At 42.4% G+C, this 24,011-nt stretch overlaps 1 protein-coding gene across 1 annotated transcript in view; it reads right to left on the bottom strand.

The window, feature by feature from the left end:
- Positions 1–24,011, bottom strand: part of LOC134579547 (EH domain-containing protein 1) — a 43,796-nt gene that overhangs the window by 8,204 nt on the left and 11,581 nt on the right. The window contains exon 2 of the mRNA XM_063438876.1: positions 16,234–16,331. Coding sequence (XP_063294946.1) covers positions 16,234–16,331 — 98 coding nt within the window. The remainder of the gene's footprint in view (positions 1–16,233; positions 16,332–24,011) is intronic.

Below are 24,011 nucleotides of genomic sequence, written 5' to 3'. Positions count from 1 at the left end.
GTACCTCCCATTAACTAGTAGCACCAACATCAGCGTTGCCCCATCAGTGACATTGAGCGAGGTATGAAGGCAATCAGTGCAGAGGGGGGAAGGGGCTTGAATTTTTTTTGTTTAATATCTTTTTATTTAGAAAGGAGAGTCCATTCATTAACTTTGTAAAGAGATTCGCATATCAGTGTAGTGCGGGACTTCCAGGTCTGCGTCAATTAGAAGTAAAACTGTGGAACGTGCAGGTTCCGTAAACATATAAGTAACATGTGAGACAGCCACTAGAGGCTGGATTAACCCTCAATGAAACATAGCAGTTTCTCTGAAACTGCTATGTTTTTTGAGCTGCAGGGTTCAAACAAGAGGGACCTGGCACCCAGACCACTTCACTGAGCTAAAGTGGTCTGGGTGCCAATAGTGATCCTTTAATAGCAGCATTGAGTAATTGTCTTGAACATTACTGGGGCTTGTTCATATTCAGATACAGGCCTGCATTGGCTTGGGATGTCAATAATAAGTACTATTATATAAATACATTTTACTACATAGTGAATATTCTAGAGATAGCCTCTTTTGCGTTGGTTACACTGCATTGTTACAAACTATATATCCATTTGGTTGCATCGTCTAGTTCTAGTGCTTTGTTGTTTTAACATATTCTGGACACAGGACTCTTTTCTCTAGACAATTGAGCCTCTATAATATTTTTACCATATCCCAGCATGTTAGTTGCTATGGCTACAAGCTGGAGAGCACGCCGCCGCTCAGGCAGGCACACAGAAGGCCAGTTTTTGGCACACACGCCAAAAAAATGGCTTATTGCAAGGTATAAGTACACATTTTTTTCTAATATTTAAAAGTTTTTTTGCATATATAACAAACTTTGACCATTTTTTAAAAAAACACATCCCAGAAGTGCTTGCTGTCTTTTCTGTTATTTTTGCTGATAAGGACGGGGCATTGAAATTATTTGGCTTCCGCAGTGCAGGACGTGGAGATCGATATAGATAGATGGTTAGCTATATATAGAGAGATGCACACACATACACGCACGTGAAGAAACAGCACTCAAAAGGCTTTCGCAAAAAATAAAATACTAGAATTGTTTACCATTTCTGTTTATACAAATCAATTTTCTTCAGAACATCTGAAGTTTTAGCAAGCACAAATAAACAAACACGATTCTGATTCAGAAACAAACACAAAACTATGCTCTAGAACCAGTGCTCAGATCACCTATTATAGCAGAATTGTCAGCAACATTTCAGGCTAATTGCAAACATTGTTTGATTATTTTATCTTTTCTTTTATTATCACCTCAGGTCAACACTGTAAAACAAAAGTTTCTTCACAGCAGGTGGTGTTCACGTCTGGGGTTCTATGGCAGTATGGGTTTTGAATTGAATTGTCAACCTAATAAATGTAGTGGTTTACTGTATTTATATTATTTTTGCTAAAAGTCCTTTGAGTGCCATTCCTTTGCTTGTATATATATATATATATATTTTATTATTTGCTGAACATAATACACACACACACACTTATTTCGTGACGTGAGAATTCAAGGTGATTTTCAGATTTCAGGTCAGAGTAACCAAACTGAAAGCTATGCTGACAGAGAATTGTTAATGTTTGGCTGCATTAAACAAATTGGAAATTGAGTTTGAACTCACACTTTAGTGAGTAACCCTGACAAACTTACATACACACTAATGTGCAAAAGTGATTACAAAATGGGGTAAAGTAAAAAAAACTTTCAAAACAGAAATGTTAAGTTTGAATTTTGTTACTTGACAAAAAAATAAAATAAAGTATTTACTCCCTGATATTTAAGTTGATCATTTAAGGTGTGAGATTACAAACACGTACATAGACAAAATATAAAATAATTTTGCATTAACCTCCCAGTATGATATATCCAAGCAGTCTCAGATTAAAAAAGCACCTTCATAAACCAACTTTCTGCCTTTGGAACAGACTAGCATTAATGTTGAACGTACATCATGTCACTTTGGATGGATAGATTTCTAATCCTTTATAAACGTGTGTTTTGTATACGCAAGGGAGCAGTTCTTCACATGCCTCAGTTATTTTTAATACTGGATAATAATTTTTCCTGACCTTTGGATAAGTCTGTCACTGAAAGTTTTGTATATTTACGTGTTCTTGAAACTAATCCCTACAGGGAACAATGACACAACACCAGTGCCATGTAGTTTATATGGGATGTCAATACTAACCATTAGACAAAGGCTGACTTTTTGATAAATTGTGTCAGTCATGTAGGTCACTACCTTCCTGCACTATACACAAACAACCACCCTAACACACACATTCCAAAAATCTCTACTCAACCGCAAGTAAGATTACTTTGTATTAACTTTCAGGCAGGACCAGAACAGTACCAGGAATGCAGTGCTCACGCTAAGGAACTCTACTTCAATAATGAGGGGAATCTCCCCTGTAACCAACAGACTATCCCACATGTAGATTATTTTATACCCCTTAGAGATAACTGGCTATTTCCAGATTTTCCATGATTCTTCCAAAAGAATACAATGTTGAGGATCAACTACATATTTCCATATAAGGCATGAGCTGAGCCAGCTGCTATTTATGAGGAATACTATTTAAAGGGGATTCCTGCTATGGATAAATGCACAAATAGCAGCTGGTTTAAAGGACTACAAAAATAAACTGACAGTAAGCTCAGTTGGGCAGGGCCCTCTTCACCTACTGTTCCTGTATATCAAACATGCTTTGTTAAAATAGTTTGTATTTAAATATTGTACAGCACTGCGGAATATGTTGGCGCTGTATAATTAATTTGTAGAACGTGCTGCTCAATCTGCTTGTGTCGCACAGGTATCAGATAAGGAATGACAGTCAACATAACAAAAAATAAAAACTCTTGCAATTGCGATCCCTGGCATCATAAAATACAAACCTGTATTCCCAATGCTATAGTGCACTAGACCACAGTTAGATTAGAGTGTGTCTCCCCTCCCCCTATTAAAAATCCTATTAAAAAAGAATTTAAAAAAATAAAATAAAAATACAGTTACTAACCCTTTTCTTTAGTGACAAGATTCTCTTCCTGCTGCTAATATTTCAGCAAGCATCGCTCTCTAGGTGATGGTAAAATCCGATGTTCCATGCATGCATAGCACATGCATCCAATCAAATGCTTTTCATAAAAAAAACCATTAAATTAATTGTTTTCCTCTGAGCTGCATTTAGTCACATAACAGTTTCATTCAGCCTTCGTAGAAGAAGCTCCGCTAGTAGCCGTCAGGAAGACAGCCAGTGTGTTTAACCTAGAAAAAGGTCTTTTACAGAAGCCAGGAAAACAAACTTGTTTTCCTGGCACTAGCTTCCCCTTCCCTCACAGATCCTGCCCCCATACCCCCATGGTGCTAAAGGGGTTAAACACCACTTCTGTCACTTACCTGGGTCCAGCACGGATAACCCACGGCGCTGGCTCAAGTCCGCCTTATTACTGAACGCATTATTCACTGCTTTGCTATGGGGTTTCCGGTAACGCTGGGCGGGATGCTTTTATTCTCCTGGCGTTGGACTTCCTTACGCTATGCATAGTGTGAGGATGTCCAGCGCCCGTTAGGCGACCAAAAGTCCCTCTAGTGGCTGTCTGGTAGGCCACCACCAAAGGTGGAGTTATCAATGAAAAGTAATTATTGCAGTTTCTTAAAAACTGCAAAATTACCTTTACATTGTTAATGGACCTGGGTCAGTGCACCGAGACCACTTCAATGAGCTGAAGTGGTCTGGGTGCCTATTGTACCCCTTAAAAGCTATATTTTCACGCACATGAGACAAATGTTATTTACATACTTTGCTAGTCCAGCAGCTAGCAAATCTATAACGTAGTTATGCTAAAGAAAGCCTACAGTCTACTGCGCTGAAAAAAATCTCCAGGCACTCAGTATTCAAGCCACAGGCAGATTCATTGGATCAAAGTGTAAGAGCAGCAACATTTCGGCCTGCTAAGAGGTCTTTGTCAAGCTTGCTGCTTTGCCACTTCGATCAAATTTTCCTGGCTCTATAGGGTCTTTGGGTCCCCCCACCCTCTGGGTCCCACTCCCGCCGGGCTCTGGGGGAGGAAAGGGCTCCCTCGGCGCTGTGGACTCTCCTCCTCCTGCCGACGTCATCCGCAGCAAGAGCCATGCGCGCATTCAATCAGCCCATAGGAAAGCATTTCTGAAAATCACAGTAAGAAGCTCCTCTAGTAGCTGTCAATGACACAGCCACTAGAGGCTGGATTAACCCTAGTGTAAACATAGCAGTTTCTCTGAAACTGCTATGTTTCCAGCTGCAGGGTTAACCCCAGATGGACCTGGCACCCAGACCACTTCATTGAGCTGAAGGGGTCTGGGTGCCTATAGTGGTCCTTTAATCTTTCTGTAGCTTGAACACTTGGACTGCCTGGTGATTTTTATTTCTTCTGTTGGCGATCAGAACTACTGCATCGAGATTAAGCGGTCTGGGTGACTTTAATGATCCTTTAAATAATTACAGGCAAATTACTGGTGCTGAAGAGCCAAACTCCTTTGGGTAAGAACAAAGTATAGCCTTGAGTGCATTTGTCATTTGCAAATGTACAATTGGTGATTCTACCTGCAAATGGTTTAGATTTCAAAACCTAACCAAATGTAGTCTTACATTTTACAGAAGAGAACTATCATGTGTGAATTAATGACAATATTTTTCTATCTATACCAGGGGTTCTCAACCCAGTCCTCAAGGACCACCTACCAGTCCAGGATTTAGGGATTACAGCAGGGTAATCCCTAAATCCTGGACAGTTCGGGGGTTAAAGTGTGGGTTGAAAACAGAGGTTATCAAGGGGAACATAACATTCGTTTAACCCCTTAAGGACACATGACATGTGTGACATGTCATGATTCCCTTTTATTTCAGAAGTTTGGTCCTTAAGGGGTTAAACAAACTGGCTCCTAAGAGGAAGAAAAAAAAAATATGAACCTCTCCCCCTCATACCTTTAGCATTACATAAACCTCCTCCCTGCTATGTATCCTATTCTGTTCAGTAATGTGGAAAAAGCAGGACTTTTACTTAGGGATGTCTCCGCATACACAAAACACAAAAGCATTCTGCCCCCACTGTTTCCTGTTCAATCACAATGCAGTCGATCTCAGTAATAAACCTGTTATCACTGACATCTTACTTTTAGCTTGCTGAGGCTTCTATTACCTGATGAACAATAGAGAAATATTGTGTGCTTCAGAGATAACATCAGCATATCCCTTTGATGTAGTTATTACTATGGTATTTAATAAATACCAGATCATTTCTTCATGAAGGAAATCCTTTATTTTATTTTAAAGCAGTGGCTGTTAAATGACATACAGCCACAATGACCTCAACACAACCCTTATCCTCTTGCAGATTAGATGCTCTAAAATGTTTACATTACCGATTCTTCACTAGGAACAATTTCAAGTACTTTGGCTGAAAGTAATACTCAACTACCAGTGCATTTGCACTTCTACTGTAAGGGGGAACACTGCACACAGTTACAAAATACTTTAATGAAGTTTTAAACTGTCTGGCAAAGGTAAGGAGAACATGCAACACATGAGTACCATTAAATTGGGTAATAGTAACAACCCCTGGATGTTGGGCTAAGGTAACATCCCCAGGACGTACTTGAAAACTAGCGGGAATGGGACCCTGAGGGTGGGGGCACCCTCAGGGCACTATAGTGCCAGGAAAATTAGTGTTTTCCTGGCACTATAGAGGTCCTTTAATGGGGCACTCTAAGCACCATAACTGGCGTCGTGTAGTGGTTATGGTGACAGGAGTCCCATGGTGCTGCTCTACCGTTAATGCGGCTGTCACTTTCTGGGGTATTTGCATATTTTACAAGGACCTCAGATGGTGACTGCTCTACTTGCAGTGTGATAGCCCAGGGGTGCATCGGATGGTAGTTTATACTTGCCTGTATCTGTCCCTTGCTGATGTCTACATTGGATCCCTCGAAACACTTCATAGACAGTTCTCTTTTGTTATTCTTTTGTGAAGAGGGGGAGGGAGAGGGGATCATAGTTGCTTTAAGAGTCAAACCTTAAAAAATACACACACAATGCAGGTTTTCTTTTGGTTTATCTATTTTTGTCCAATAACCGGTATTCTTCCCCCCTCCCTGCCTTTTACCTGTGGCCAAGGAGGGGGGCATTACACTCCCTGGTGGATCAGTGGTTGCGTGTGCGCTGGCCGCCAGGTGGTACAGTGAGGGGTAGCAATGTTTTATTGATGTAAAGTTGGCAGGTCCGCTCCAAGGGGGAGAGGGTTAAATGGGCGGCTCGCCCTGAGTGCAAGTCATATTGTAGAGGGCGTTGGCCGTGACAGCACACGCTCTCTTTCCAAAAGGTACTCTTTCCAACACTTGCAAACCTAGTATGTAGCGCAGAGCATTGCCGCGGTAACTCTCTGCAACAATTTGATGAGCGAGAGTTAGAGAGAGGATCTGTCAGAAAGAGAAGAGAGCATGTGCTGAGTCCGAGCCGCCCCATCTACAATGTGAGGGGCACCCAAGGCGGACTGTCCCCTCCCCCTGGTATCGGCAAATATCAGGATCATTTAAGCAGATACCGATATTTGCCAAAATGCGGAATATCAACCAAACTGATAATCTGCCAATCCCCAATATCTACTAAACGGATTAAAATCTATTTCAGTGGTGCTTTGTTAAAGGAACACTACAGGGTCAGGAACACAAACATGTATTCCTGACCCTAGGGTTAAAACCACCTTCTAGCTCCCCTAAATATAGTAAAATCTTACTTGTATTCAACTCTGCAGCTGCTGCCTCTGCCCCTAAACTGCCTGCTGTCTACCGACATCAACAGAAGTGTTGTTCTGAGCCAATCACAATGTTTTCCCATAGGATTGGCTGAGACAGTCAATTATGTACAAAGAAACAAGTAGAATAAAGGCGCTAGTAATAAAAAGTCTAAAAACAATAATATGCCAGAAATTACATACAAAAAGCTGCACCAAAAAAAGTGAAAAGCTCCAGAAACCACTTGCACAATATAAAATTACAAATAAGGTGCGCTGTGTCTTTAAGACAAACATTTCAAAAAGTGCCACAAGTGCTAAATAATATAATATAAAAGTCACAACAAATATTTCATACATACATCTGAGGGTCTTCTTCAAATAACAAACCATACATGTAAGGGAGAAACAAGAAAAAACAATAATAGTATAAAACCGTTAAAAAACTATATCAAATTAAAGGGGGGGGGGGGATGCACTCACAAAGGTAGAGCAGATTGAAGCCTGCTCTAGCTGTAACAGCCTCTTCAATATATTCCCTTCTTGGGTAATAACTGTGCGGACGACAATGATCATCTTTCATAAATTTATTGCACAATCCAACACAGGTACAGGTAACCCTTCTTCCTTATTCCCTTATGTCCCAATTCAGAAGGCTCCTTACCACTCAGGGGTGTCGACCAGTCCCTTCGTGTGCTTCCAATATTGCCGCCAATATTCCAATACTGCCGCTCTAAATCCACGAACATACACTTTCGGGTTGGGAGGGGTCACCAAAACGTGCGTCGTGCGTGATCAACGTGATGACGCGTTTCGCCGTACTTCCGGCTGCATCAGTCAGATCTGGAGACACTGAATGGCAGTCACTGCCCCAGGAAGCACCTCTAGTAGCCATCTGAGGAGTGGCCAGTGGAGTTATCACTAGGCTGTAATGTAAACACTGCATTTTCTCTGAAAAGACAGTGTTTACAACAAAAATCCTGAAGGGAATGATTCTATTCACCAATAAGCTGTAGTTGTTCTGGTGACTATAGTGACCCTATAATTGTGGGACAGAGCCAGGGGACAGACACCTGGCACTTAGAATGCCCATTTTATAAGGAGACCAACATGGACAAAAATCTTAAACAGGCACATATATCACTAGCTACAACACAAACCCTGTTTCCTCCTACTTGACCCTAACTTCCTATCAGACTGGCCTTGCTTGGTAGCATATCAAGGTTTTTCAAAGTAGGACATATTTATTAAATAAACCAGTATGCTGGGTTCACTGCTGGAGCTTTAGTAAGTCAGACTGATATTTGTTACTTTTATGGAAAGCATGAAACTTGGCATGCGCTGAAACTGCCATGAAAGCGCGCAAGAGAATGTGGAGGAGAAAAAGACTGCCCTACTTTTTGTCTCAGCTCACTTGCCAGTATAAATGACATGTTTATAGCCTCTGTGTTCTAAAAATAGATAGAGAAATGAGGGAAGGAGAACAATATCTTCTTTAGCTTTTTAATTCATAAATAATAAGAATAGTAAACTTGTGAGTACATCTCAAACATAATGCATAGATCAAATATAATGCTGTTTAAAAAGATACCAAATCATGTTGGGAATGACAGATGCACTTTAGGTAGGAAATGCAATTCAACCAACCTCTGCCAGACTTGCAGTCCATGTCAACAAACTCTGGTGTAGATGCAACAAATTTGGAATACATACACAACTCAGAAAAGGTTGCTAAATAAATCAAAATGTGAACTCACTACCTTACACTATTTGGCAATCTTGACATCAGTGGAAACATCTATAAAATTAACAAATATTTCCACAGTAACTAAATATGCAACAGGGGTTTCAGGGAACCGTCAGAGCAAAGGATAGCATTCTTGGGTATGCAGACTCTGCTAGGAAGAAAGGAATCTCTGAAAGAATTAACCCCCACACCATCCCTGAGAGACTGCAGCTTTGTTTAGCAACTTCCTGTTCATTGGATACAGGTTGCTGGAGCCTTATCTTCCCAGGGACACTAGTTCCGAAATAAAGGAATTGCTGAGCGAGCAAGGAAGAAAGGAACAAATACAGGAACAAGTGATCAAGAACTTTAGAAGTCAGTGGAAAATATATTTTGGCAATACACCAGCAGCCAAACTACACTGCAAATGTATATGAAATAACACCTGAAAAGTACCTTCCTCTATAGCCACTACACCATATCACATCCATCCATCTTTCAGAAGTGTCAGCTTATGCTCGCGGACAATAAATTCTATACATACATGGACAAAAATCAATACTTCTAATGTAAAAGAGGAGAGTTCGCTTTTGCTAGAACTGTGAAGAGCCAGACTGCACGCAGGCACCTGGGGGACCCAGGTAAGTGTCAAGCCTGTCACACCCACTGAATCTTAACAGTCTGATGGTGCCATGGGATTCCAGGCACCATAAAAACTATACGATGCTTAGACTGCCACTTTAATAATTGGACCGTACCCATATTTTGCCACAACTGTCAACTATAGAGATGATTTTACTTCCCATGTAGCAAACCATAACATAAACAGTCACAATCACACAAAGACCTTAAAACCGGAAACAATAATATTCTGGAATCTGCCATAGGTCACCACTGATCTAGAAAAATATGAAGATGTTGCTCTCCTTAAGAAACTCAACTTACCTACAGTAATGTTCACTTGGGCATCCTCTCTCGATGCTAATCTCTATGGTAGTGTCTACCAAGATATTGCCTGCCATTCATTTGTCTATAAAAGGGCCATGACCGTCTTTTTTTAACCAAAACCAAAGATTCCAAGTTTCAGTTACTTTGTGCCATACCATGAAGTTACATCATATCAGACTGGACCCAACTACAGAGACAGAGAACTAAAGTTTTGGTGACCACTGGCTAGTGTACTGCATACGCAATATAAAGGCCACTAAACCCTCTCCCAAGATTATAATCACAAGGGCTTTCAAAAATTTTTAATCTTGAATCCTTTATAAATGATCTCAAGAACATACCATGGCACAGATTAGGTCTAATACCAGATCTAGACTCTGCAATTGCATTTTTTTCAGTCTGAGCTCTTGCTTGTTTGGAAGTTGCATGCCCCTCTGCTTAAAGTGTGACTAAAAGGGACACACCTGCCCTGGGTTAAAGCTGACCTCATTCAAATGTACCAGTTTATAGATTCACTGTGGTCAAAGTTCAAGCGTACTGGCTCCATTAACGATCACTGTCGTTACAGACATAGACGAAATGCATGCACAAAACAAACAAAGATGGCAAAGGCCCAATATTTCAGTGAACATTTGAACAACAACCTATCAAACCCAAGAAACATCTGGAAAATCATAAATAGCATACAAACCCCCACAATCCACTGTCAAAATGGACAACCAAACACTGCAACACCCCCTATATGTAGCAAATGCCTTTAACCCTTTCCCCTCGACTGGCCCACAGGGTGGGACATTTTAATTTTCTCATTCCGATCGTATGTCTCACCTGGTGGGACATATGAGTAGCATACAAGTTTGACGATCGTACAGCTCACCCAGAGGGACATAACATTATCGGATAAAGGCGACTTGAAGAAGAAAAAAGAAAAAAAAAACGAACCCACAAAGTGATTTCTATAAATACATTTGCCAAATTTGGTGAACGACACTGAGATTTTATCTGAGTGGAAAGGGTTAATATTTTGATGGATGTGCTACCACCCTGGTTGCCAAGATAACAAATGACACTCATTTTCAGAATGCAAATAAAGATCAGGCCCTGCCAAATCATCTAAATCATCATTGAGAGAAACTCAATTTTAGACCCCCTGTTAGGGTCGTTCATAAACATCTTAATAATTTAAAAATGAAAAACCCATGTGGACCAGATCAAATCCCAGCAATGTTGCTGAAGTTCAGTGCACCAGCAATTGCTAAACCTGTCACTACCCTTATCAATGAATACCTGGTGTCAGGATACATACCCAAACTTTGGAAGACTGCAAAAGTTGTACCTATCTATAAAAATAGTGACAATACTTTGGTATCTAACTATCGCCCGATATCATTGCTCCCTGTATTGTCAAAAAATGCGTCCACACGCAACTATGTGAATAATATCAACGATCAAATTATCTGACCCCTGATCAATCAGGCTTTCGTCCAAATAACTCAACTTCGACTGCCCTCTTAAAAGTTTGCCATGACATCCAAATTGGCATGGAACAATGAGACATAACTTGAGCTATTTTCCTTGACACAGTAGACCATGGCATTCTTTTGCAAAAAATAAAAAACTCATGCATTGGTGATCGTCCGCTAACCTGGTTTCGATCGTATGTTTCAGACCGATTGCAATATGTGGCCATTTCTGATAGCGCTTCCCTCCCTCTTCCAGTCACGTGTGGTGTTCCCCAAGGCTCCTTAATCGCCCCCCTGCTATTCACATTATTTATATATGATCTGCAAATCCTCAACTGTACACTACACCAGTAAACCCAAGCTACCGCAGCTTGAGGCTGTGCTCCAAAACCAGTTCACACAGGTAGAAAGATTGATAGCGGATAACAAACTCTGCCTCTAAACACTGACAAAACCGTTACAATGATCTTTGGAACTGTACCTAAATTACGTAAACTACAAAATCAACAATTGTGTATCAGAACAAATTCAAATAGCACACTGACAGCAGACTGCTCTTTTAAATATCTAGATATGTTGCTAAACCCCAATCTATCTTTTGGCCTTCACATTGAAAATATCTCTTCAAAACCTTACCCAAAACTAGATGCCCTGTACAGAAACAAACCCTACCTAAGCACTACAGTAAGGTAACAGATAGTGCAACAAATGCTAATGCCGGTCATTGATTATGGAGATTTAGTGTATGCACCTGCACCGCAAACCCACCTTAATAAACTTAATACGTTATATAATTTGTTCTGCTGCTTTGTACTAGAATGTAATTACTTTACCCACCACTGTGACATGTTAAAAGAGCTAAACTGTCTGTTGCTGGAATCCTGACACACTCTTCATCTTTCCAGCCTTGTGCATAAGAGCATTTCTGGGAAGCTCCCACCCTACCGGAGTAAAAAGTCCCTCTGTGTTCCCACGAAGCCTCCTTTCACATTTCAGGAACGTCCTGTCATTTTAGACAGAAATGCCAGCGAAACTACAGAATTTCGTCCTAACAGAATGAGAACAGTTTCTCCATTCGTGTTAGGACGTACTTCTGGACTTTGTTCGCATCGGAATTTCATTTGAATGAAACACTGATTCTATTTGTGCCGCGGCTGTTCTCCTTCTGTTAGGACGCAATTCGGTAGTTTTACCGGCGTGCTGTCTAAAATGACAGGATGTTCGGGAAATGTGAAAGGAGGTTTCGCAAGAACACAGCGGAAAGGTGAAAATTGCTCTGACCACCGGAAATAAAGCACACTTTGCATCTCCGCTGGTCAGGCGTAGGAAAACTCCATAAGACAAAGTAGTCCCTACTTTGTCTTATGTATTACAGAAAACTAGAGCAGACAGGAAGAAAGAACAGATCTTGACACAGGGAGAGAAGAGGAATTTACTGGGGAAAAGGTAGCTTCGGCATGACAGTGCCGCTTTAAAAGGTATCGGTCATGTGTATTTTTAATTGTGCTCCTTGTTGCTAGCAAATGTATACATATGGAGAAGAGAAAAAAAAAATATGTCTCCCACTTCCCAATCAATTATTCGGCATAGAGTCTATGTCAACGACTGACAAGGGAGAACAGAAAAGCAGAAGAGACCACCCAGCGGTGTCCTTTCTGCTCTCCCAAGCATAGTTACCATAGTGCATGACTAGGAAGTATGGCATTAAGGCCAGTGTCCGAGGAAAAGACCACATACATAGACCACTGACAGATTTCGAGCGCCTATGCACCGACAGGAAACACCAAGAACATGCTATATCCCACCTTTACGCTACACTACAATCGCGGGGCAATGAATGCCCTCTGGGGTTCACTGACAAGTGGGAGAGGGAGACGGGGGTGCGCCTGACGGCCCAGGAGTGGGACAAAATCTTCCTCTTAACCCACAAGTGCTCCATTAGCTCTAAGTACCAGGAAATGAGCTATAAACTGCTCACACAGTGGTATAGAACCCCGGACATACTTAAACGCATGTATGGCTCTTCCTCTGGCGAATGCTGGAGATGTGGCTCAGCCCCTGGCACCAACCTTCACATATGGTGGACCTGTCCCCGCATTGTCCCGTACTGGCAGTTGATACATACCAAGATCACTGAAATTGTAGACCCAGATCTCCCACTGCAGCCGCTACCAATGCTTCTGCACCACACAACCATGTCTGCCCAAAGGTATAAGAAAATGCTTACGATACACCTGCTCTCTGCCGCGAAAAGTCTCATCCCACTGAATTGGAAAAGCCAGGCAGTGCCCACATACAAACAATGGGTGGATAAGGTAGAGGAAATACACAACATGGAAATGTTGACCGCGTCCCTGCAGGAACGCTCGGACAAATGTGCTCTCCTATGGTATCCCTGGACGTCCTATATCACCCGAGGACAGGCCTGACCAGCCTACTTTACCTCCGACAAACCCCAGGCGACTAAACTTACTATACCGTTCCACACCCCCTGAGGATAACCTTGGTTCCAGACTCCCCCCCCCCCCCATTGCCCGAACCAAGCCACGGTCATCAGTGGCTAGAGCCCTGTCATCATTACGAGTCAGGAACCCTCCCATGCAGGGTGACCTCCCCCTGCCGACCTTGACATAGGTACACACCCCTCTGCCAACCCCAGACCGGCCTACTCTATGTGTCAATTACCCCCATCACGGCCCAGCTCCCCAGCGGAACTCCGCTCATGCGGACAAGGTGCAGGCTGGCTATGTATCAATCGCAAAGGTACTACAGTAATCGCTTCTGACTTTAGGTAGCCAGTCAAACTGTTCATATATGCACTGTATTCTGTAATGTGTAACTTGCTTCCCCCCCCCCCCCTCCCTTTTCTTTTTTCTGTCTCCCTCCCTGTCTTGAAAACTATTACAAATAAAGAATGTCAAAAAAAAATTTGCACTGCTTTAGACAGGAGGGCAGAAGAATTAGAATAACACGCACAAAGATGAGGCGGCGTTGGATCGGAGCCAAGTTGGGTATTTATCAAAAAAATGACATTGGATACATGATGTATTCAATGTATTAGGGGACAATTTAGGCAATATATATTTTCTCCTCAGACCCAGCCCATTAACCAAAGAAAATACTATTATTAAAATAAATAGTATTATTAAAGCAACACTGTCATCCTCCCAAACTGAAAAATTAGTATTTCATAAAGATAGCATCTATATGAAATACTCATAACAATGTTGGCATTTCACTGAAATTCCAACCCAGTCTAGAGATATACAGAAGTAGTATGGACTACTTTGTCTCTGCATTTCTCCTCCGAATTACTTTTTTTGACACAATCTTCAATCCCTGCAGCTGTCATCAGTGACAACTGCAGGGAATTGGCTGTGTCTATTGAGGATCCTGCGGTCTCGGGATCTAAAGTGCTAGATTCAACCTATTACAAGCAGCTTAAAAAAAAAACCAAAAAAAAAAAAACCTCAATGTTTATACAAACAAATAAACAGAGGGTGAAGCACAATCAATTGCTTTCCAATTGAAAAGGTATCATTTTACAGTGAGTTAGTGTGTTGACATTTATTTTCATTGTAACAACGTCACAGTCCTTAAAGGGACACTATAGTCACCTGAACAACTTCAGCTTAACGAGGTTGTTCAGGTGAGAACTATAGCTCCCTGCAGCCTCTCTCATGTAAACACTGTATTTTCGGAGAAAATACAGTGTTTACATTGAAAGCTAGGAACACCTCCAGTTGGAGTCACTCAGAGTGAACCAGATGGACTTCTGAGTTGATGGAGGCATTATATGCCTCCATCCATTCAGATCTGCTGTGCATGAGCATCCTGTGATTCAGTATCTCCTCCCACTGCATGCAGACACTGAACTTTCCTCATAGAGATTCATTGATTCAATTCATCTCTATGAAGAGATGCTGATTGGCCAGGGCTGTGTTTGAATCATACTGGCTCTGCCCCTGATCTGCCTCCTTGTCAGTCTCAGCCAATCCTATGGGTTAGCACTGTGATTGGATCAGGCTACCACGTCAGCAGACGGCTTGTTTTTCCTGAGTCTCAGCATGCAGATTTACAGCTTCTGGCTTGAATACAGTAAGATTTTTTTACTATATTTATGGAGGGATGAGGGGCCCAGGGGGCTAGATGGGTTAGGAATAAATGTAGTTGCACTGGTGACTATAGTGTCCCTTTAAACAGTGCTATGCATGTGTCACTTTCCTCCTTAGCTCATACAGCAAGTAAAGGTTATATATTTTCAGAAGTGACAGCAGCAGAGACAGAGAGATAACAGCACTGCACAGAAACTGAAAGTGCTCCGATTACACAGGGTTCAGAAGCACCCGTACAGTGACGCCTGCCTGAAAGCTGTGATTTTCCTGTGTGAACCTAAAGTAGTAGCAATTGGTTGGATAACAGTAGAATCTGACCCAAGATGGCTGCTCAGCCAAATTTAAAAAAAAATGAGAAACAAAACAAACATTTACAAATAAATTAATAAAATACATTAATCTTCATTAAATGCAATGAACTAAGAAACAAGAAGTGAGAATTTGATAACCTTTAACAAAGTGGAGATAACACTGCATTAATATTTGTATGAACTTTTACTTTGTGTGTAAGTTAAAATGAACAGTGATGCAAATTGGTATTCTCAATGTACTGTAAAAGGCAAAGTGTACACACTATGTTGGTGGGCACCACACTCCATTTAATGGTAAACCATTTTATCCACACGAATTGATTTAAAAGCTTTCAAGTTTGAGCACAACAACAACAACTTCATTGAAATGGAGGTCCCCGCCTTATCATTCTGAGTTAAACTGTTCTCAAATGGTTTACCCCCAAAGACTTTTTTCCAGCACTGGATCCCTCTGCCCTTCATGTGCTCAAAATCAAATAAACAGAAGGATCTTTGCAGTATCGGGTAGTGGCATCGCTGATTGGCTGAAAGCGGTCAGTTGACGTCTCAGACAACCATTAACTCCCCAGTCATAAAACGGTCTGGAAAGGGAATGTACTTTTCTCAAGCCAGTATTATGAATTGAGAGTCACTATTTGGATGAGAGTCAGCTGATCACTCTCAGCCAATCAGTGTCACTGTTCGTGGATGCTGCAACACATACTTTGGGGTAAACCGTTTGAGAACAGTTTAACCCCTAAAGGTGGACCAGCACCAGGGACCTCCAGCAAATAAAACAACTTTATTTGTATGAAGTAGTTGTGGCGCCCAGGGTGTTCCTTTAATATCCATAAAAGCAGGCTGTAATTTAATGGACACTTACCTCTGCTAATTCTCTGCTTTTCACCAGAAAGGATTCCAGGTGTGTCAATGATGCTAATGCTCTCCAGCACAGGATTATTCAGTTGTGCACACATGAACCTGGCCAACATGGAAAAAGAAATTCTATTATCTCCAAACCAATGAGTCTGAAACAAATTAGACTAGAAAAACTTTAGCACAACACACATAAAGCAATAATAAGCACTAATGGAAGAAGTTAGAAGTAGAGGTGGCGAATGGGCACTCCTGGCACCATAACCATTACAGCAAACTGCAGTGGTTATGGTACTTTGAGTGTTCTGTCAATAACAGCTGCAATGTCTGTATGGGTAAAGGCACATTTAGAGATATTTGAATAGGAAATATTGAATATGCAAATATGTAGTGAGACAGAATAGGATTACAGTTTTTCCTCAAATTGTACATCACAAAAGCTTTGCTCAGAAAATGACAGCTGATTATTCTAGTAGTAACCAGGACATTTTCTGAGAAGCACTTCCCCTTTTGCCTACAATAGTGACAGCTGTGCAACCACTAACTTTTACACCTGTAACTTTCTTTTTTGACAACACATCAAGACGCCAACGATGTATATTCTTGTCAGTAGCCATCTTTGAAAATAACCACTTGCGTGATGTGAACAAAATAAAATACCATGTGATCTGTAAAGTAAGTAAACCACAATTATAAACTCAATTGTAGAAAAATAATTAGTTACCAATACAACTTGAGCTTAATGAAGCAGTTTTGGTATATAGATCATGACCCTGCAAGTCTCACTGCTCAATTTTCTGCCATTTAGGAGTTAAATCACTTTGTTTATGCAAAAACAATGTGATTTAACTCCTACATGGCAGAGAATTGAGCAGTGAAACTTTAGATCTATAAACCAGAACTGCTTCTCTGAGTTAAAGGACCACTACAGTGCCAGGAAAACAAACTCGTTTTCCTGGCACTATAGGGTCTTTAGGTCCCCCCCACCCTCAGGGTCCCACTCCCGCTGGGCTGAAAGGGTTAAACACTTACCTTTCTCCAGAGCTGGGCTCCTGGTTCCCTCAATGCTTTCCTATGGAGGTCCAGCGTCTTTCCACTGTGATTTTCACAGTGAGAAGCGCGGAAGTGCCTCTAGTGGCTGTCAGTGAGACAGCCACTAGAGGCTGGATTAACCCTAGTGTAAACATAGCAGTTTCTCAGAAACTGCTATATTTACAGCTGCAGGGTTAACACTAGATGGACCTGGCACTCAGACCACTTCATTGTGGACAATTTCCGTTTAATGTTAATATTGGAACACTCTAGGTAGGTGGTAAGTGTCAAAATAACATACACAGGAATGCCAGGATCCAAGATTTCCCAGCAGAACAATTCCCAGAGCATAACATTGCCTCTGCTGGCCTGCCTTTTTCCCCAAAGTGAATTCTGCTGCCATCTCTTCCTCAGGTAAATGAAGCACACTTATCTGGCCATCATCCTGTACGAAAAGAAAACTTGACTCAGACCAGGCAACCTTCTTCCATTACTATATGGTCCAGTTCTGGTGCTCACATTCCCATTTCCCACTAATGGAGTTTTCGTGGTGGACATGGATCATCATGGGCACTGACAGATCTCCAGATACGCAGCAAACCGTAATGCACTATTTGTTCTGACATTTCTTTTTTTCTGGACAATCTTTATTTGACATTTCTATCATGGCCAGCAATAAGTTTTTGAGCAATTTGAGCTACAGTAGCTTTTCAGTTTGATCAGATCTGATGGCTAGTCTTTGCTCCTCGTGTACATCAATTAACATTGGGAGCCATGACATGGATACCAGTTAGGGATCGACCGATATTGATTTTTTAGAGCCGATACCGATACCGATATCCAGTGAACTTTCAGGCCGATAGCCGATATAATTTGCCGATATTCTGTACATTTACCATTTTGGAAAATAAAAAACTATTTCTAAAGGTAAATGCACAAAATATACATGCCACGTGTAGTGGATGCAGTGTGTTTAGACAGGGGAGCTGTGTATGTGTGTGTGTAGTGGATGCAGTGTGTGTGCAGTGTGTGTGTAGTGGATGCAGTGTGTGTGTGTATAGTGTGTGTGTATATAATGCAGTGTGTGTTTGTATAGTGTGTGTATATAATGCAGTGTGTTTGTATAGTGTGTGTGTATATAATGCAGTGTGTGTGTGTGTATATAATGCAGTGTGTGTGTGTGTATATAATGCAGTGTGTGTGTGTATATAATGTAGTGTGTTTGTATAGTGTGTGTGTATATAATGCAGTGTGTTTGTATAGTGTGTGTGTATATAATGCAGTGTGTTTGTATAGTGTGTGTATATACTGCAGTGTGTTTGTATAGTGTGTGTATATACTGCAGTGTGTGTTTGTATAGTATGTGTGTGTGTATATAATGCAGTGTGTGTTTGTATAGTGTGTGTATATAATGCAGTGTGTGTTTGTATAGTGTGTGTGTATATAATGCAGTGTGTGTGTATAGTGTGTGTGTATATAATACAGTGTGTATTATATATACACACACACTATACAAACACACTGCATTATATATACACACACGCACTATACAAACACACTGAATTATATACAGTGTGTGTGAGGGGGCATTTTTTTATTAAAAAATTTTTTTTTTAATTTTTATATTCAATTATTTTTTTTTTTTTTTTTTTTTTGTAAATATGTGTTTATTGAGATGTTATGTTCAGTTAGTCAATTTTGAGTAGACATTAAGTGGGACACGCAGGTCCCGGCGATCAAAACATCAACGGTAACATGCAAAAACTGGAAGTTATCTTTCCAATTGAAGCGACACGCAGGTCACCTCTGAACACGAGCATATCATCATTAATTAACATTAATTATCATCATTAACTGTCAACATGTTAACATTCTGTTTTCTGTTTTCCTTCCCCCCATACCGCCCCCCCCCCCTGCCAACCCCCCCCCCACCCCCCGCGTGCGGCCACTCAGATCTCGGGGAGAGCCATTGGAAGTGACAAGTGGGGCCATTGAGCGTAATATCCATAGCTTTTCACAGAGGGATGTGTCGAGAGATACATACTCTAGGTGTCTGTTTAGCGACCTATCTACCCACAACATACACCAGGGTCTAATGATGTTAGGTGCAAGACTTGGTTCGGAGCTCGGAGAGTGGGTCCAGCATTTCGAGTATGGGCCTATATATCCCTACTTGAGCTTGGGTTGGTAGGTATCAGGTTGCAGTTGTGGTGGGAATGGCAGTACAGGACACAGTTTACTACTAGGCTGGGTCAGGGGTTAGCTGTCACGGTCCAATTACCATATGTTCTCTTGGGTGCATGAGGCATCCGCTCCCCCAACCCCCTCCCCGGTAGCCGTCGGTGGGAATTATGTGGTGCCTTGAGGTAGTTCTGCGTTTGGGAGTTGATATGACTCACCAGTGGTTTGTTCATGTGTGCTGCTGGTACCAGGGTGTCCATTGTAGAGAGCGGGGCTAGAGTAGCGTCTGTGGACCCCCTGCTCCCCTATTCGTCCCTGCCATCTAAGTGGTAGCTGTCGGGTCGTGCGTTCCCTGTGGTCCATAGCCAGTATGTTCCCGCTATCCATCTGTCTGCTAAGGTACCCAGCGCCTGGGGAGTCATCTCTGGGCCAGTCTTGCTTCGGGTGTCAATCTAGGTGGTCATAGGTGCTGGTATGTGCATGTGGTGGTAGGTGTGGTGTGCGTCCCAGATGTACCTCTCCATGTCTCTCCATCCGCCTGCCCTCCCCCGTGCGGCTCTGTGTGGTGTCAGTCTCTCTTATGTTGCATCGGTTGTCAGTGTGTGTGTATTCTATATTTTAAGAAAATAGTTATCTCCCTATACGCGTTGCATGCAATTCTGGTTACTCTGTGCGCTGATAGCGTTCCCTTAACCCCGTCCCCCGAATTTCCATTCCCACCCGTGGCGAGGTCTCCGCTCCGGTCTCCCCGGGGTCCCTGCCCACCTGTCCCCCGGCCCCTGGCGAGGATATGGCAGATCAGTGGGGAGGTAGGGAAGTTGTATCAGGCAAGCCCGGGCCCCGTATTCCCACTTCCCTTCAGTCATCATCTGTGTGTTGCGAGCGGTAGAAGAACCAGGGTCCCCATTGATCTGCATGCTTTTCTTGTTTGCCCAGCAGGTTGGCTATTATGGATTCAGCTTTTTGGATGTCGTCCACTTTACGTCTCCATTGTCCGATCGTCGGCGGGTGCGTCTTCTTCCAGAGCAGTGGTATCAGTGTCTTCGCCGCGTTCAAGAGGTGTCGAAGGATCGACTTTTTATATGCTGGGAGCGATTTGTCCGTGTGGTGCAGTAGGACTAGGTCTGCCGTCAGGTTCTGAGGTTCGCCTAGTATCTTTCGTATTTCGTCTCCAACATTCACCCAGTATGGCTTAATACCGTCGCATTCCCACCAGATATGTTGGAGGGTCCCGGTCTCAGTCTCGCATCTCCAGCATGTGTTTGGAATTTCTGGGCTGATTCGGTGTAGCAGAGATGGGGTGCGGTACCAGTGAGATAGCAACTTGTAGTTCGTCTCCTGGTATTGTGAGCTAGAAGAGCTCTTATGTTGCAGCAATAGTACTTGCTCCCATTGACTTTCTGTGTATTCTCTGTCCAGTGCGTCTTCCCAGCGCCTCTTGAAGGTATCTTTCCTTTCCCTCTCTCCTGTCGCCAGTCGCTGGTACATTGTGGAGACTGTACCTTCCGCCTCGGGTGTCTGGAAGCATAACTGTTCAAACCACGTTAAGTCCCTGTGCAGTCTAGTTCTATGCGGCAAGTTGTGATAGAAGTGTTTAAGTTGGGCATAATGAAATTGGTGCATCAACGTGGGTCTCTCTAATTATTTTTTTTATATATATATTTAATTATTATTAATTTTTATTTTTTGTTGTCCCCCCTCCCTGCTTGTTGCCTTGCCAGGGAGGGGGGATATGTTAATCCCTGGTGGTCCAGTGGCATTGGCTTAGCTGGGGAAGGGGAGGGAAGGGAAGTGGGGTGGGCAGCATGCGTTTACTCACCTCCCAGCAGCTCCTGCAGCTCCCCAGTGTAAATCTCGCGAGACCCGCGGCCGTCAGAGCTGGCCGCGGGTCTCGCGAGATTTACACTGGGGAGCTGGAGGAGCTGCTGGGAGGTGAGTAAACGCTTGCTGCCCGCCCCCCCCAGGACCGCCGGGCTTGTAATGAGCCTGGCGGTCCTGGGAGGTATTATCGGCAATATCGGTATCCCTATTGGCCGATACCGATATTGCCGAAAATACCGAATATCGGCCGATTATATCGGTAAAACCGATAATCGGGCGATCCCTAATACCAGTTCACCGGCACCACTTTGGGTAGATGCTAACCATCGCATACTGGGAACACACAGCAAGACTTGCCGTTTTGGAGATGCTCTGATCCAGTCATCTAATTATCACTATTTGGCCCTTCTCAAAGTCACTCAGATATTTTTGCTTGCTCATGTTTCTGCTTTCAACACATGAAATTCAACAACAGACTGTTCACTTTCTGCCTTATATATCACATCCCTTGACAGATGCCATTGTAACTATATAATCAAGGTTATTCACTTCATCGGTCAGTGGAACCCAGCGTAAAAACTCACTGCATTACTTTAATGGAAGCACAGCAGACAGCCATAAAGAGATGTGCTAATCGGCTGATCAAGTATCCAAACCAGCAATAGGGACGTCTAATCACTTACAGGGGAAGCTGAGTAACTGGACATACCTGATAAGGGACCTTTAATCCCATGCTGATGTCGTATATAAATGTCCCTTTTTATATATTTTTATTTTCAGTTCATTTACAGCTCTGCTCTGCTACCCCACTAATTCTGTATGAGCAATTTGAAATACCAAGTCCTGCAATCTCTAGTCATAGGACCAGACAACAATGGCATACATAGCTTGCATTATAGCTTGAAACCTGCATGCTCTGATTCATTTTAGATGTCTGCAATTACCATCTTTGAGCTAAGCATCATCCCATGCACTATGCTGATATTGCCCATATCTACTCATAACATGCAGGGGAAACTATTACTTATAATATATATAGAGCCAGCATATCGCATAACAGATCCTCTGACTCAATCTGTACTATGCGACCATCACCCTTTTCTTTCACATTTTAAGCTGAGCTGAAACTGCTTTTTAACCGACACACTTCCCTCTCTTGGCAGCACATATTTACGCATATTTAGCCACGTAAATGCTCAATTACTATGCACCATTTCACTGGATGGCGCCAAATACGTAGGCGACTCCAGCCTGTTTAAAACCTATAGAGAAACCGATGGCTTCCCTGCACGTACACCTAAACTTATGTACACCTGAGTTAACTCTTAACCTAAACATATAATGGTGCACTGTTGCCGTTATGTTATGGAAGAGATTAAGTCTTCTCTGCTGTTTTATTTCAGACTAGATAGCAAACAAATCTAAGCATGTGTAACTAGCCTGTTCTACTGTAGAATGTTAATCGTGCAGCTATTGTGCAGCCACATACTCGGTATGTTTTGATCCTCAATTATAGATCAGCCTGTTATATGTTTTGCCATTAATCTTGTTTCTCTCTTTTGTAAACGTATGTTTTACTACTACCGTTCGCACTGTGTTATCTGTGGAATCACTCAGCATTACTATAAATATAAAAATTGTGCCTGTATTTCATTTGTCCCGCATGTTCAGCGAGGAAAATGCCTGAGGACTGCTTTCGGGGCACCTCACACCTGCCTGTAAACTTTATGCGCACTACAAAAATAAAGAATTAAAAAAAAAAAATTTAAAAAATTATGTGCTAAAATACAGAATTGGCTCTGATCCCTAAACGTGATTCATGCATACCTCTCAAGGGTGGGAAAATGTAATAGTAAAAAAAAAAAAAAAAAAAAATCTGGGAAAAAGGAAAGTGTAGCTCATCGTTTGCTTTGCCCTAGCCAAAACTCAGATTATCAGTAACTCCTCACTTGGCTTTATTTAAGGTATTCAGATTAGGGATCGACCAATATTTTTAGAACCGATACCGATAATCTGTGAACTTTCAGGCCGATAGCCTACCGATATTCTGTACATTTACCGTAATCCTTTTTTTTTTTTTTATTAAGTGGTAAATGCACAAAATATACATGCCAGTAAGAGGTTTTTTTTTTATGTTTTCAAGAATATTTACATGTGTGCATAGTGGGTGCAGTGAGAATTTGATTAGTAAATGCAGTGTGTGTGTGTGTGTTTGTGTAGTGGATGCAGTTTGTTTGTGTGTAAATATGTGCGGTAGGAACTCACCCCCCCCCCATACCCCTTACCTGTCTCTTAGTGCCCCCACCCCCCTTTCCATTAATGTTACTCTCCCTTCTCTTCTAGTGGTCCCCCCCTACCCCTGTGTTCATTTTCTCTTCCCTCCCCTGTAGCTTAGTGTCCTCCCTTAATGTCCCCCCTTCCCCATAATGTCCCCCCCCCCGTCCCATAGTGTTCCTTACTACCCCCCTCACCCGACCCATAGTGATCCTTACCACCCCCACAACCCCGTTCCATAGTGCCCCTCTCTCCCCCCTCCTTGGTTCCTGGTGTGTCTCCTGGTAGTGTGACCGAAGCATAAGTTCCTGAACCGCGGTGTGCACTGCTCCGCTCAGCCACGCTAAACAGATGGCCTGGCAGGAGGGAGCGCTGTGCGCCCACCACCTGCCGGTCACTTCAATATAGCGCCCCCCAGGCTGGTGTGCCCTAATGCGACCGCTTGTGCCGCCTTATTGACACGCCGGCCCACCTCAT

The sequence above is a fragment of the Pelobates fuscus genome, chromosome 12 (assembly GCF_036172605.1).
Source record: "Pelobates fuscus isolate aPelFus1 chromosome 12, aPelFus1.pri, whole genome shotgun sequence".
Lineage (NCBI taxonomy): Eukaryota > Metazoa > Chordata > Amphibia > Anura > Pelobatidae > Pelobates > Pelobates fuscus.
This window is presented reverse-complemented; position numbering and strand designations above follow the sequence as displayed.